Below are 15,480 nucleotides of genomic sequence, written 5' to 3' on the forward strand. Positions count from 1 at the left end.
GGTGTGTGAGAGACAGAAACTGGTCATGGGGGCATGACTGGTATGGTGTGTGTGTGTGAGAGACATGGGCCCTAAGGAGAGGACCATGAGTATAGAGCTTAGCCACTACTGCTGCTTCTGGTGTGTGCTACAGCCTGCATGGAAGAGGAGTAGGAGAGCTGCTGGAGGGGGTAAGTAAAGGTAGCTTTTTAAGTTTATTTTTCTTGATTGACTGCCATTTTAATTATTTAATATTATGTGATGTCTGCTTTTTTTGAAATATTTTATTGGTGTTTGGAGAATTTTTAATAGTTTTTATGAGTTTTTAATTGTTGGATGTTATTCTGTTCATAGTTGTTGTGAAACATTTTATTCTGCTTATTAGTATAGTTTTACAATTATTTCTGTGTGGGGATCTATAGCTGCTTGCTAGTTCTGTTTTCCTAATAAGAGGTGTATAGGTTTTTAGGGCCTGATTTAATATTTGTAGTGTTGCCTTTTCATAGATAGGGTTGCTCCTGTTTGAGTGTGTTCCATAATACAGGTGTAATTGCGTGCGGATTAGTTTATGTGCATTACTACAGATCCTGGGAGTATGTTAGGTCGGTTCTGTGTCTGTTACCGAGATATTTTACTAGCATGTAAGCGTTTTATCAGTCTTATTTGTTGTGTTTTCTCAAGAGGACATGCATTGGTGGTAAACTGCTGTCTTTTCATAAGTAGGGCTATTGAGCCTGGAAGTAGAAGGAGTTTGAGCTGCTGTTACTGAGATGACACCAGAACCAGAATATCTTTTTTGTAGGGTGAGTTGTATGGGGAATGTAATAATTCTGCTTTACATCCATTATTGTGGGTCAGGGGGGGTTCCCGTGGATGCAAACTGTACTTTTACATCTAGCTCTGTGTCGATCATGGGTCAGTCTGTCACGCATGTGAGAACCATCTGTCAGGTGTGTCCCGACAGAAAAAAGGTTGAGAACCACTGGTCTAACTGGTTTAATACCAAGGCTTGAGCCACAGTTCTAAATAAGCCCACCATTAATATAAAGCATAAAGGGCATAACATCTTTAACTTAAAAAAAAATGCAACCTTTACCAAATGCTGTATATGCGTGGTAAACATCAACTGGGAATCTACACAGATTCCCAAAACTCTAATCTGAAATTGTAATGGTAATACCTCCCCATCATACTGCACACTCCAGATGTTATTCAAAGGTAATTATTTACCTATCCAGAGCACTCTAGGTTTTCCAACATTTAAAAACAAATCATTCATTAAAAGCCAATTTTGAATTACCGTATTTTTCGCTCCATAAGACGCACCTGACCATAAGACGCACCTAGGATTCAGAGGGGGAAAATTTAAAAAAAAAAAAATTGTGCTAAACCGGCTCTGCGTCTGGGCGTCTTATGGAGCAAATTAGGGGAGTGCATAGTTTTTTTTTTTTTTCTCCCCATTTTGTTTTCGGGTCTGCGGAGGGCCATTTCGGTCCACTCCCCAGATCAGAAAATTTTTCTTTCTGTGGGAACCCCCAAAACCCCCCCCCATCCCAACCCTTTAAATTAACAACCTCCACCCCCCTGACCCCCCCAAGACCTGCCAAACGTCCCTGGTGGTCCAGCGGGGGTCCAGGAGCGGTCCGGGAACGATCTCCTGGGCGTGAGCCGTCGGCTGCCAGTAAACAAAATGGCGCCGACGGCCCTATGCCCTCACTATGTCACTGAGACCGACCGCTGCTATTGGTCGGTCTCAGTGACATAGTGAGGGCATAGGGCCGTCGGCGCCATTTTGTTTACTGGCAGCCGACGGCCCTATGCCCTCACTATGTCACTGAGACCGACCAATAGCAGCGATCGGTCTCAGTGACATAGTGAGGGCATAGGGCCGTCGGCTGCCAGTAAACAAAATGGCGCCGACGGCCCTATGCCCTCACTATGTCACTGAGACCGACCAATAGCAGCGGTCGGTCTCAGTGACATAGTGAGGGCATAGGGCCGTCGGCGCCATTTTGTTTACTGGCAGCCGACGGCCCACGCCCAGGAGATCATTCCCGGACCCCCGCTGGACCACCAGGGACGTTTGGCAGGTCTTGGGGGGGTCAGGAGGGTGGGGGGTTGCAGGAAATTAATTTGTCAGGTCTTGGGGGGGGGGGGTTGTAGGAAATTAAGTCGGCAGGTCTTGGGGGAGTCGGGGGGGGGGGGGGTGTTTGTTAGATTTTTGTTTGGTTTTTTTTTTATATTCGCTCCATAAGACGCACATACATTTCCCCCCCACCTTTGGGGGAAAAAAAGTGCGTCTTATGGAGCGAAAAATACGGTACCTTCAAAATTTCCTGTATTCTCACTTCTGGTATTTCCTCACCTCTCCACTTGGCACAAAAATTTGTAAATCATCAGCATATATATAATATGCCAATCCCACCAATTTTATCAGGCTTCCAGTCTGTGCCAAAAACAAATTAAAAAGAACCGCAGACAGACAGGAGCCTTGTGGAACCCCCACCAATAACTTTTTCCATGATGAAAACAAAGCTCCAATCTGGACTTGCTGCGTTCTCCCATGAAGAAAAGATGTAAACACCTCAAAACCACTCCGCCCATACCATATTCATATAACCAAGAAATAAGCATTTTATGAGAAACTGTATCAAATGCTGACGCAATATCCAGGTGCAACAAAACCCCAGTACAATTCTGATGTAACAATTGATACAACTTATCTGTCAAAGACAGTAACAATTTCATATTATGATTTTTTCGGAATATAAACTGGCCCTCGTTCAACACTGAGGCCTCCTCCAAAAAGTCCTCCAACTGAATCAGGACACATTTCTCAATGATTTTTGTCAATGTGGGAAGATTAGAAACCAGTATAAAGGTTGACAAGTTTTTAGGGATAACTTAATATCTTTTTGAATCTGTCTAATAGTAGCCGCTTTTAATTCAGATGGTACAAGCCCCTCCATAAGAGATGCATTAACAATTATCCTAATTTAACTCGTAGTAATCCTGCTTTAAATTTTTAATCAGATATAAAGGACAAGGATCTAGGCAAGACAAAGTTGATTTTAAATGTCAATTATACTAGTCATTTTCCTTAATGAAACTGTTCTAAAGTCAGACCACTTCACTTCAATATTCAAGCCTATGGACTCAACCTCATCATCTGTACACTCTACTTGAACATTAGCACAAATTTGGCAGCCTTGTTCATAAAATAATCAGCCAACTCTTCACAAGGAAGATAATCCCTTACCTCCATAGCATGCACCGAAATTAGCTTCTGAACAGTAGCAAACAAAATCATAGGGCAGCTTACCACTGTTTCAATCATTTCGGCATAATATTTCCCCCAAAGTTTCTTACATAATAACCTATAGTTGCACATATTTTTTCTATAAATCTGCTGCATTTCACCACTTGGGTATTTATGCCATTTTCTTTCAGATTTTCGCAACTTCTGCGTTCTACTAATAAGACTCATAATTCAAGGTGTCCTTTTATTAGACACATGCATAAAAACCTCTCTAACAGGAGCCACTTAAATGCCCCCCTCAAGACTCTAGTTCCACTTTTCTACTAACAGTCATGGATAAATTGAGCCCTTCACCTTCCTCTAAATATTGTTTCCAGCACTTTTCTTAGTCCGTTGACAGGATTCAGAAATACTGGACTTGGTTCTTAACTTAAAGGTAAGTAAACTCTGTTAACCCAACAGTTTTTCCTATTCCTAACCAAGCCCGCATTTCACCCTTGATTTAAAATAATTGGAATGGAATTAATAATCATCCACAGGGATGAAAATACTACCCCCTACAAGAATTCCCTGCATAATTAACTAAAAGAAAAGGACCATTGGCCCACAAAGGGGCAGGCCCTTCAGTGAGGCCTGCCAGCGGGGTGCACACCTGCGGACCCTGCCTTTAGTAGAGGGCACCGACGACGTTGAATGATGTTCCTTTTCAGTGGGCGGGACTCACCACTTCCAACTGCAGATAGAGAAACAAAAAGCAGCCAACTTGCACAGGAAATCACCTCAAGGCAGGTAACAACCTAGTTGTAAAGTGCAGCATGCAGTTCTACAGCCTGAGGAGAGAGGTCAGTTCCATGGGGATTGATGTGTTGGTTTGTCTGTGGCTATTGGACATTCTGCTGTATGTGTTTTCTCCGTGGCCCCTCGTAGGTCGAATCTTCAGGCGTATTGAGCGACTTCCAGGAAGGTTGGTCCAGGTAGCACCAGAGTGACCGCAATCTGGTACATCTCATAGTAGATGGACCCATCAGATTAAGGTATCTGCAAGGATTACTTCATCAGGGGTCCACCTTCTCAGATCAGGCAGATCGGTTTTGTTTCACAGCTTGGCTTTTGAGCAGCGGTGATTGCTCCTGAAAGGGTACTCTGAACCGGTTATTGCTACATTGCTGCAGGCCAGAAGGCCTGCTACATCTCTAGCTTATTTTGATGTGAGGAAGTGTTTGTCATGGAGTGTGGATGAAGGTCTCTATCCTCTGCGTGTGGAGGTGCCTCAGATCCTAGCCTTCTTGCTGAAAGGTTTGTCCAAGGGATTGGTGTGCAATTCACTTCGAGTGCAGGTAGCAGCTTTGGGGTGTCTTCGAGGTAAGCTTCAATTGACAGTTTGTGACACTTCCGGATGTGATTCGTTTTCTGAAAGGGGCAAATCTTTTGCATTCTCTGGCCATTGGATGTGTCCACCCTGGAACTTTAATTTGGTGCTAAGGTTTGTTTGTAGTCCTGCTTTTGACACAAGCCTCTTTGAAGGATCTAATTCTGAAGACAGTGTTCTTGGTGGCAATCTGTTCAGCCAGACGAATCTTGGAGCTGCAGACTCTGTCATGCAGTGATCCATTCTTGTGTATTACGGGCGGTGCCTTCCTTACGGTGCCTTCCTTTTTTGCTAAAAGTAGTTTCTTTTCATCTTAACCAGACGATAGAGCATCCTGCCTTTCGTCGTTTGGCACAGACGCCTCATGTGAGAGAGTTGCACTTGTATGTTCATTGGATTCTGTTGAACTACCTTAAGGTCACTAATGGGTTTCGGCGAACGGATCATCTTTTTGTCTTTAGTGGGGCAAAGAGAGGCTTGGATGCCTCTAAGGCTGCAGTGTCATGATGACTAAAGGGCAATCTGTTCACCGTATATCTGTAAGGGTCGAACCGTTTTGGAGGCATTGCATGTGCATTCTACTAAGCGCAGGCAGCCTCCTGGGCAGAGTGAAAAGCTAGTGTCTGCAGATCATCTGTCGGGCAGTGACATGGTCTTCCCTTCACATTTTTATCAGGTATTAGCGCTTGGACGTGCGGACCCCAGAGGAGGCTACGTTTGGGGAAAGTGTATTGCAGGCTGGTCTTTCAGGTTTCTGCCCAGTGTAGGGGAGCGTGAGTATATCCCACTTGTCTGGACTGATCTGAGGTATGAACAGGAAAGGAAAATTTGGTTCTTACCTGCTAACTTTCATTCCTGCAACATCACAGATCAATCCAGAAGCCCGTCTCCTTAACTTTGAAAGATCTGGATGTACATAGTGCAGATTTATTTACATGTGATTATCTTTTCAGGTTGAAGGTTTTCCTTATCTTTTATTGGATGTGACAGCTCCAGTTCAGGGAGTCCAACCTTGGTTCTGCTCGTCTTAGAAGGGGGAGTTAGATTATTATTGGTGGGTGCTCATCTTGGCTTCGGTACTGTTCAATACTGAGGGACTACAGGTGGCACACACTTGGTTATGTAGCAGTGTCTCAAAAGATTTTTTTTTTCTCTGCCTCCATCTGCTGGTAGAAATGCAAAACCCACTTGTCTGGACTGATCTGTGGTATTCCAGGAACGAAAATTAGTAGGTAAGAACAAATTTTCCTGTAATGTTGACCTCATTCAGAGAAGGGTTGTTTAAAATACAACACAAACCCTACCCAGAAAGGCATAAAACATTTAAAATGCATTTGGAGAAAAAGGAAAAGGAGATAGAATATCAAATATTTATCAGGCTTCAATAAAGTGCAGTTTTCTATAGAAAAAGAAATTTAAAAGTTATTTATTGTGATAGGAAATTGGAGGGAGGGAGGCTCAGAGAGAACAACTTCGATGAGAAGGTAGTGATATCTGGAATAACCTATCAGCACAGGTGGTGGAAATCTATACTGTGACAGAATTTAAGATTCAAAGGCATGAGAGAATGGTTGGTTGAAAGGCATAAGGGCAGGTGAGAGGCCTGTATGTGGATTTTTTTATGCTCATTTACCCAGAGTAGTAGAGCACCAAAATGGGAAGATGAAAAAACAGGCTTGGATAGGGAGTGATATCTTGCAGACAGTCAAGCTTTTTTGCCTGAAAGCTGGGGTAAATCCTTTGCTAGAGCAGTTTAAATGGGAACAACCAGGGTAGGCTGGATGGCCCAGTTGGTCCCGATTTGCTTCTGTATTTTTGGCATTTTTGATTAGTGTGTTTTGTTGTAGGTGATGATCAACAATGGATTTACTCCCAATAAAGATGACTATGAATTTTGTGCGAAGGTGGACAACATGGTGGTACCGACACATGGGTACTTTGGAATATCTGCAGCGACAGGAGGGCTTGCAGGTGATGTAATGATGACTGTCCTCTGTTTCATTGTGTCTAACTATACTTGTAAGAACAGTTCCATTCATGTTCTTCTAATCATGAGACACCACAAGGAGATAAATGAGCCCATATGTTGGTGAAATGCCATTGATAATATTTTACCAGTCTAACCCAGAAGCATGATAGAGCAAGTACATTTTTATTTCATTGTTTACATGCTCAAAAGGTATGTTAGCTCCTATTTTCAGAATAACGCAAGTAATTTAACCTGTGGCCTTTTCACCTGTTCTTAAAGGGAAAGCATGAGTGTACTTTCCCTTTTGAGAATTATCTTAGGATGGGGAGTACCTGCCGAGATTTGCACCTGCTTTTTCCCTTCCAAACAATGTGCATAGTTTTTGAAAATGCAAAACTTAAAGTTTTTTTTGTTGGAGCATTTTCTGCCTCATCTCCCCTTGGAGCAGGTAAAAGTTTGCACGCTGTGGAGAAATGCATGCACTGTTACCTACAGGGAGAATGGGCAGTTTTCAGGCAGCTGATTAACATGAATAAACAGCAGTTACCTGCAGATATAGCTTTTGAAAATGGTCCTCTTAGTGGTTTGTGACATGTTCTGCATATTGATATAGTAGTGAATTTTTAAGAGTTGTGCACATAAAAATAGCAATTTTCAAAAGCCCATTTCTCTTTCCTCCTCCTAGACCAGACCCATTATACTTGGGATTTTCCCATTCCCCAGCTGATGGAGACAGAGGGCACACCCCTTCATCACTTCACTCATGGTCATAAAAGGAGGAATAGTCACAGGCCCTTGCCATTAGTCTCTGCCTCGTGCAGTTGCGGACAAGTGTAGATGGACTCTTCAGAGCTCCCAGACTTAGGGTGCAGCCCTGGCCTAGTAGAGCCTATTGAGCTCCTGGGGCAAAAACATCACAGGGTTGGTTTCCCAGTGTAGCTGCTTCCCCCACCCCCATGTTTTGTAGCCATCTAGGTGTGGATCCCTGCTCCTGAGGACAGGATCCCCACTCTTCAGGCAGTAGAGGACCTAATCCTATTAAAAAGGAAACTTTTTAGGGTTCTGAGGTCTCCCTCCCTCTCTCTCTCTCTCTCTCTTTTTTGTGTGGCCTCCCTTCCCCAGGCTTTGGCACTCTTCTGACTGCTCCATAGGCTAAGTCGGATAAAGCTTAGGGGGGAAAAAAAAGGCAAAACGGCCTACAGTCATGGACTATGTTGGAGAGCTTTGCTGCGGCAGGCAGCACAATCGGGGTCCAGTTGCAGTGTTCCCTTGGAGTTGGTGAGTAACTGAGGAAAGCGTGGGTTGCAGGGTGGGGTGGTATATATTGAGGGAGTTGAGCCCCATGGGACTGCTGTAGTTCGGCAGCACGTTTTAAAAATTAAAAATAAGGGGATAGAAACGTAGCCATTTGGCATCTTCATGCAAAGCTGACCAACCTTCACACTAAGCAGCTAGCCAGTTAAAGGCGAGCTGCAGCACTTCTAGACTAAAGGGGCAGAAAAACGCTCTGAAGATGGTGGCCCAGATCGGTCTTACCGGAAGGTTCCATTATGAAACCCCCTCGCATGGAGGAAGGGGCTGGGCTAATGGCTGACATTGCTTTCCTCACGCTAGGGTAGGAGGAAAGGCTGCCCCATGGCAACCATGTGCAGTAGCCTCCCTAATGGAAGGGTGCTCCAGGGAGGGTCTGGGTAACAAAATGTTAGTCCTGGAGCAGAGCCTTGGACTAGACCCTGCTAGGGAACTGGTAGGGGCCCCTGCTTATGAGGGTTTTCCTAGATTTTGAATTAGTAATGCAAATTGGTAAATTCTCTAGTGGATTCTATAGAAATATTAATAGTAGTAGTAATAATAATAGATTCAGGGTCCCCAGATCAGGGATTCTTGGATGGTAAAAGTGGGGCCCTTAAGTCTGAGAGCCTGATCTGCGGTGACTATCATTTATTTATTTATTCCAAAAAGGAGGGGCAGTTGGTGGATGAGCCAGAGCCAAGTGCACCCATAATCTCCCAGGAGAAAGTGCAATACTCAGCGGAAGGAGAATACTTAAGTAGTCAGGCTATTCCAAAAGGAGGAGCTTGTAGCCCTCATTATCTCATTCAAGTACCAAGGCGCTTTGACAGAAGGTGAGCTATCCTTCAAGGAAAAAGGAAGCCATCAAGGACTTTACATGGGGACCTAAGACAAATGGTACGGGTAAAATGAGTTTCCCCTCCAGGGGAGACTTAGAAAAGGCAGGGTAATTGGAGTAGATGTATCCTCTTCCTGCGGAAGAAAAGAACAAGCTATTGTGGATGCATTAGCATCAGCAGTGGCCTGTAAGACTACTATCCTGTAGTCAGGAAGATAGAAGTGGTTCTAAAACAGGCCTTCTCCACTGGAGCCATGGCAATTCAGGCATCAATTTGCAGAGGCTAGATAGCTTGAATGCAGCAGTTGCCCAAGAGTAAATCTTCTTGCCTCGAGCTGGTAGTGGTTTTTTAGCAGACGCTGAGGGATAATATTCAGCCACTGTACTAGTTAGCCGGTTAACTAGTGGTGTATATTCAGTGGCAGAGCCACATCGCTGAATATATCTAGCTATCTTAAAGTTAGCTGGTTGTGCATAACCAGCTAGCTTTAGGATAACCCTGTGGCCTGACCAGAGTTAGCCAGATAAATTAACCGGCTAACTCCGAATATTAGTTAGCTGGTTAACTCCTTTCCTCCCCAGAATGCCTCTGACTTCTGGTTAGAATCTAGCCAGATGCAGTATGAATATAGTTGGGTAAGTCATTTTAGATGGATAACTATTAGGTTATCCATCTAAACTGTGTTTTAATATGGACTTCTATGTATGACTTGATTAGACTACTCTCTAGATCAGTCACCTCTGGAGTGGCAACCAGGAGGCTCCATTGGCTTCGTAATTGGGCAGCAAACTCAGCTTCCAAATCATACCTGTATAAGCTCCGCTTTGGGATGAGGGGAGGTGTGCTATTATTCGGTGGAAACTCGGGGAGGGGGGGGTGGGGAATAAAGGACTTTGGTGAAACCATGCCCCAAAGACTGCCAGAGAATAAAGCCTGTCAAGCATGTGAGGTCTTCAGACAGCAGAATTTCAAGTACTAGCACTAGAGCAAGGTGTCATGATTAGTGGCTACTCGTGCATCAGTAGGCAAATACTACTTCTTTCTTAGGCCAAAAGGCCAAGGACAGACCGGTTTGCAGCTACAGGCAGCAGTTGCTCTCCATAAGGATATCCAATGAGTCCCTCCGATAGGCATCCACCTGTTGGTGGACCCAGATTATGTCGAAACAGAGGGTCCTGGGTATAATTCTAAGAGGGTACGCACTTAAGTTTATCTTTCCAATGCCAAATGCATTTGTAATTTTTCCCCGTGCATGTTGTAAATCAAGAGATGCTGTAAAAATGACTTTGCAGAGGTTACTGAACTTGGAAGGTATGGTCCTAGTCCCTTTTCAGGAAAGGCGGCAAGGTGCGATTCAATTTGTTTTGCAGTGCCAAAGAACGTTGGGACCTTTCAGTCCATCCTAGACCAAAACGGTGTCGTTATGTGTTGAGAGTATCTCATTTCAGAATGGAGACCCTCTGCCCAATCGTGGTTTAAAAAATAAAAAGGGGGGGGGGAGGAGGGTTCTGTCATCATTGGATTTAGCAGAAGCCTATCCCCATATACTTATTGGACCTTCTTTCCAAAGTCTCCTTCAGTTTAATGTCTTAGGCCATTGCTTTCAGTTTCAGGCCCTGCCCTTTGGGTTTCTTACAGCCCCCAGGACCTTCATCAAGGCCATGATAGTCGGAGCAGCAGCCCTGTGCAAGCAGGGCACAGTGGATCATCCCTATTTATATGATTGGCTCATCAGAGCAAAAACTGCCCAGGAGTGCCAGCAGGCTTCACACATGATGGGTCTGACTCCTAAAGAAGCTGGGCTTGGGTGGTGGTCGATGCACAGAGCAACTTGGAGCCCTCTCAGGGGCTAGAATCCTTAGGTACGCTCTTTGACACAAGGGTAGATCTGGTGTCCTGGCCACCCAAAAAGGTTGCCAAAATAACAACAAAGCAGGTGAAGTAGTTTTGCACCTTTGAAAACACTTGGAGTATTGGGCTATCTCCAGTTAATGGACTAATGACAGCCGTGATAGTTTCCAGAGTACATATGCGCCAGCCTCCTAGAATTACGACCATCGCCGATGGATCTCCCAGGCAGCAGAGGAGATCCTGGACTGGTGATAGATCTCCACAACCTCTAGGAAGGGGGTATATTTGGAGCTGCCCGACTAGGTCCTACTAACTACAGATGCCAGCATGGTCAGGTGGTGAGCACGTTGCCAGAGTCATCTGGCCCCAGGGAGTTAGAAGAGGAAGCTTGATGGCCAATAAACAGGCTGAAATTGAGGGCCATCGGAATGACTCTTCAAGCTTTCCTGCTGAGATTAGAAGGGAAAGCAGGGTGGCTTATGTAAACAAACAGGGAGGCATTTCCAGCCCCAAACTCATGGAGGAAGTGAGTAGGATACTCAGTTGGGCAGAATAGAACCTACCCCAATTGAAGCCTTTCACAATGCGGGAAGAGAAAAGGCAAAGCAGACCTTTTCAGCAGGAACAAATTATGCCGAGAGTATGGGTGCTCAGCCAAGAAGTGTTTCTGAGAATAGTGTTCGAATCTTGCTCTTGTGCTCTATAATTCATGTCTTGATTGTGCTTTTAGTCTGCCCCATGTAGATCTTCAAACATGGGCAGATGATGGCATAAATTAGTCTTGTAGTCAGTGACCAGGTAAAATGTACAGAGATAGTAAAAAAAAAAAAAAAAAAAAAAAATGGTGTTCAAATTGACATAAGGACATGAGCGCACACTGAGTATGATCCACATTTAAACTGGCCATAGGAAATAGCTGTTGAAAAAGTCAGTTGATCCCACAGATTTCTGCCTTTTTTATTTTTAAAAGCAAAGACAGGATGTTGAAAAACACATGTAAAGGAAATAATACGCTCCAGTGACAATAATTGCTTTAATCCCAATATGAATGTGCAAAACAAGGAATAGTACAAGCTATTCATGTAAGTGAACACTTAAGAGTCTTAACAATAAGATTATCCCGGTTAGCAAATAAGGCTCTCTTGAATGCACATTTGATGGAATCTGTAAAATAAACATAGAGAATCATTGGGCTGGAACAATGGCCTGATGATTCTGCACTGTAGTAAACAGCTGGCATAGTTGAAATTACCCTACTGGGATGTTGTCTCGCAGCACATGAGGAGAGCGACTAGTAGAATGTAGGACATTGTAGGTTTTCAAAAAATGGTGGTTTTATGAACCAATAATGTGCAAAACGTGAATAGATGTTAAATCTCTTGCAATGCACGATGTGCAAACGGTTGCCGGTATATAAAATTAAATAAATAAATAAATGCGAATTAAAAGCTGGTATCTAAGGTATTGATCCATTTAGAAAAATCATCTAAATATTGCTTAGAGCCCATCCAGATGAAAAATGTCATCAATATACTACTTCCATATCTGGATTGTTGACCAAAAAAGGAGAATAAATATATGGTTTCTTGTTTTGAGGATCAATAAAGGCAAGCTATGAATGAGGCCTTTAGGATAGATAAGTCTACAGTAGATTATAACATAGGGATGAAACAATTGCACGTGGTTATCTGCCCCCCATTTACCCCAATAAAAACTCCACACTGATTGGCTTTTAAATTGGCCGCAGTTTATTGCCAACATAACCCGAGCCCGAACAATAACATCAACCATAATTCAAATATCATCCCCCATTTTCCATCCCCCCCCCCTCTCCAGACCCCATTTCTCCACCACCTTAAACCCCAATGGTGGAGCCGCCCCCTCCCCCTTTTCCCCCGCCTGCTCCGCCTCTTACCAGGGAGAGCAAGCTCGACTGCGAACCCTGAGCCCCCACGGTTCTGCGGTCCTCCCGTGTAGCAGCCCCCCAACTACACGGGGCACCCCCCCTTTGCCCTAACCCAACACCCCCTTTAACAGCAAACATGAACCGGGCTCGGGTTTACTGCCACAAAACCTCCGACCTAGTCGGTATGTTTCCCCACTGCGGCCTAACTGCCTCTCGCTGAACTAAACCTCTACCATTTCGCAATTTATTTTTCTAGACCACCTTGACACGTGTTATTAATTAGGTCCATGCCGACCTCTGAGAAATGTACACCGTCTCTGCTGAAAAGACCAGCCTCACACTGCCATGACCACTGATGCCTTATCCAAAACCCCCCTTCCCACCCCATCCATTTTCCCATTTGTCGATTCAATTTCTTTACCCCAGAATTCCATTTCATTGCCTCTTTATTTCTTAAACGAATTATTATATTGGACCACCCAATTCGCATCTGTGGCCATCTAATCATTAGTTGCGCAAGGTCTTTTTTGATACATGTGAGCAAAGCTTGGCATGTCCTGGACCCAATATCATTGCCCCCCAAATGGATCATTAGTATGTTCGGGACCCCCAACATATCAATTCGGTCTTGTATGAAGGATCTCAAATTGTCCCAGCGCATTCCTCTTTGACTGAACCATGCTAACTTCCATCCTTTTCGTTCCAACTCCAAATGTTCGCCATATGGACGTTTTAAGGCCCGCCGTTGCGCTCTATGGGGTAGATTTTCAAACTATGCGAATAGGCCTACTTTTGCTGGCGCATCAGGCGCAAGCAAAAGTACGCTGGATTTTAGTAGATACGCGCGGAGCCGCGCGTATCCACTAAAATCCTGGATCGGCGCGCGCAAGGCTATCAATTCTGTATAGCTGGCACGCGCCGAGCCGCGCAGCCTACCCCCGTTCCCTCCAAGGCCGCTCCGAAATCGGAGCGGCCTCGGAGGGAGCTTCCTTTTGCCCTCCCCTCACCTTCCCCTCCCTTCCCCTACCTAACCCACCCACCCGGTCCTGTCTAAGCCCACCCCTTACCTTTGTCGGGGGATTTACGCCTCCTGGAGGGAGGCGTAAATCCCTGCGCGTCAGCGGGCCTCCTGCGCGCCGGGACGCGACCTGGGGGCGGGTCCGGAGGGCGCGGCCACGCCCCCGGACCGCCCTGGGCTGTAGCCACGCCCCCGGGTCCGCCCCCGGAACGCTCCCGACACGCCCCGAAAACGCTGTGCGGTTCGGGCCCGCCCCTGACACGCCCCCCGACACGCCCCCTTCGAAAACCCCGGGACTTACGCGAGTCCCGGGGCTCTGCGCGCGCCGGTAGGCCTATGTAAAATAGGCCTACCGGCGCGCAGGGCCCTGCTCACCTAAATCTGCCCGGATTTGGGCGGATTTAGGTGAGCAGGGCTCTTAAAATCCGCCCCCATGAATATATGAATGGCCCACAATCCAGGCACATCCTCGTCCATACATGCGTCCCCTGCTCTCTGAAATAAGACAATAGTTAACTGGAATTCCCTCACCCCTCCCCGCCCCTCATTACCCCCTGTCCTCTCCCTTCTCTTCTCCATAATTACTCTGACTCCTTGCTCGTGCTTTGCTGCCTAATGTAGCGGTCGTTTCTCTGCTCCTCCCCTCGTCCAGCCGACTTGCCCCCTTCTTGCGCTTGCTGGCGTGCTTCCATTCCCTTTGCTCCCTCCCGAACAGCCCCAGTTCGCCGGGTATTCCTTCGCTCTCTCTCCCGCCTGCCCAGGACCCTCACCGCACTCGCGCACGCGCTCGATGGGCCGCCTGCCGCACTCACCGCACATTTGGGCCATGTGCTCTCCGCCTCGCTCTCTTCCAATGCGCTCACGACCGCCGTCCACTGCCGCACACCGACTCCTTCCTCTTCCCCGTCGCACGCTGTCCGGCCTCTCCTCCTCCAATCCGGGTATCCGTCGCCTCGATCCAGGTCCCCGCCTTCCAGATTGGCGATAATTAGCATGTTCCATACACCGCCGTATCTCCTCTCCTCTTAAAGCCTCCATAGAGTGTCTCCTTGGCCCCCAAGAGTCAAACCTGCTGCTGCCGCACTGTCTCTTCGCGTCTCGCCGCTCGCCACCCCCCCCCCCCCCCCCCCCCCCCCCCGGCCTGGCCTCTGCAACCGCCATCTTATCTGGTGATTCCACCTCAGAGCCCGGCGCGTACAGCGATAGCTCTGCCTGCTCAGGGACGCTCAAGGGTGCCTCTTCCTCCCTAGCCACCCTCTCTGCTTCTGGGCTGCTCTGTCCGGACTCCACTGCCAGATTCAAACCCACTTCAACTCCCTCTGCTGGTGTCGGCTGCATGGCTTCCCCTTCCAATTCTTCCCGAAACAGTGAGGCTCCGACCGCTGCTCCTCTACCCCGCTTTTTCCCAAGCGCTCTACTGGGGCCCCCTCTGCCTCCTTTTTCTCCCCCTTTTCGCATTTTTACCACTGAATCTCTAACTGCGGGACAACAAGCTGGTTAACTTCCTCTCCCTCTCACCACTTACCACTTCTGCTGCTTTCCTAACTTACGTCACGCCTGCTACCCTATCGCCTTCACCAAATTTGAACCTGACCGTTAACCCCCCCCTTCTATGTTTACTCCTCCCCCTTTGCTCTCTTCTTTTCCGCCTGATTTTATTAACCCTCCCCTTCCTTTTCCCCATCTCCCTTACTTCCTATCCCGCGCCCTGTTTCCCCCATGTTATAATCGCAGCTCAGTAGGCCCTTGCTGCTTTTTCTAAATATTTAACTGATAATCTGATGAAAAGCATCCCTTAGTTTTTAAGGGAGCAGCTGTTTACACTTTTGTGAGGTAATTCATTTTATTGTAGCAGCACAAATATACAAGGTTTAATATGGTGCAGCTATTTTCGTTTGTTTTTGTTTAAAAGTTATTTTATTTATTTTTTTTTTAAATGAACAGAGCTCAGGTGTTATCTCCAAGTCAATTTACACTTGTCAGTTATGCAATGCCAG

General features: G+C 46.1%; 1 protein-coding gene across 4 annotated transcripts in view; it reads left to right on the plus strand.

Moving 5' to 3' along the window:
• The window catches only part of LMAN1 (lectin, mannose binding 1), a 140,882-nt gene that overhangs the window by 23,001 nt on the left and 102,401 nt on the right, over nt 1–15,480 (plus strand). For all 4 annotated transcript variants that reach the window (XM_029579419.1, XM_029579411.1, XM_029579427.1 and 1 more), the window contains exon 6: nt 6,455–6,578. In XM_029579419.1, coding sequence (XP_029435279.1) covers nt 6,455–6,578 — 124 coding nt within the window. The remainder of the gene's footprint in view (nt 1–6,454; nt 6,579–15,480) is intronic.

The sequence above is a fragment of the Rhinatrema bivittatum genome, chromosome 1 (genome assembly GCF_901001135.1).
Source record: "Rhinatrema bivittatum chromosome 1, aRhiBiv1.1, whole genome shotgun sequence".
NCBI lineage: Eukaryota > Metazoa > Chordata > Amphibia > Gymnophiona > Rhinatrematidae > Rhinatrema > Rhinatrema bivittatum.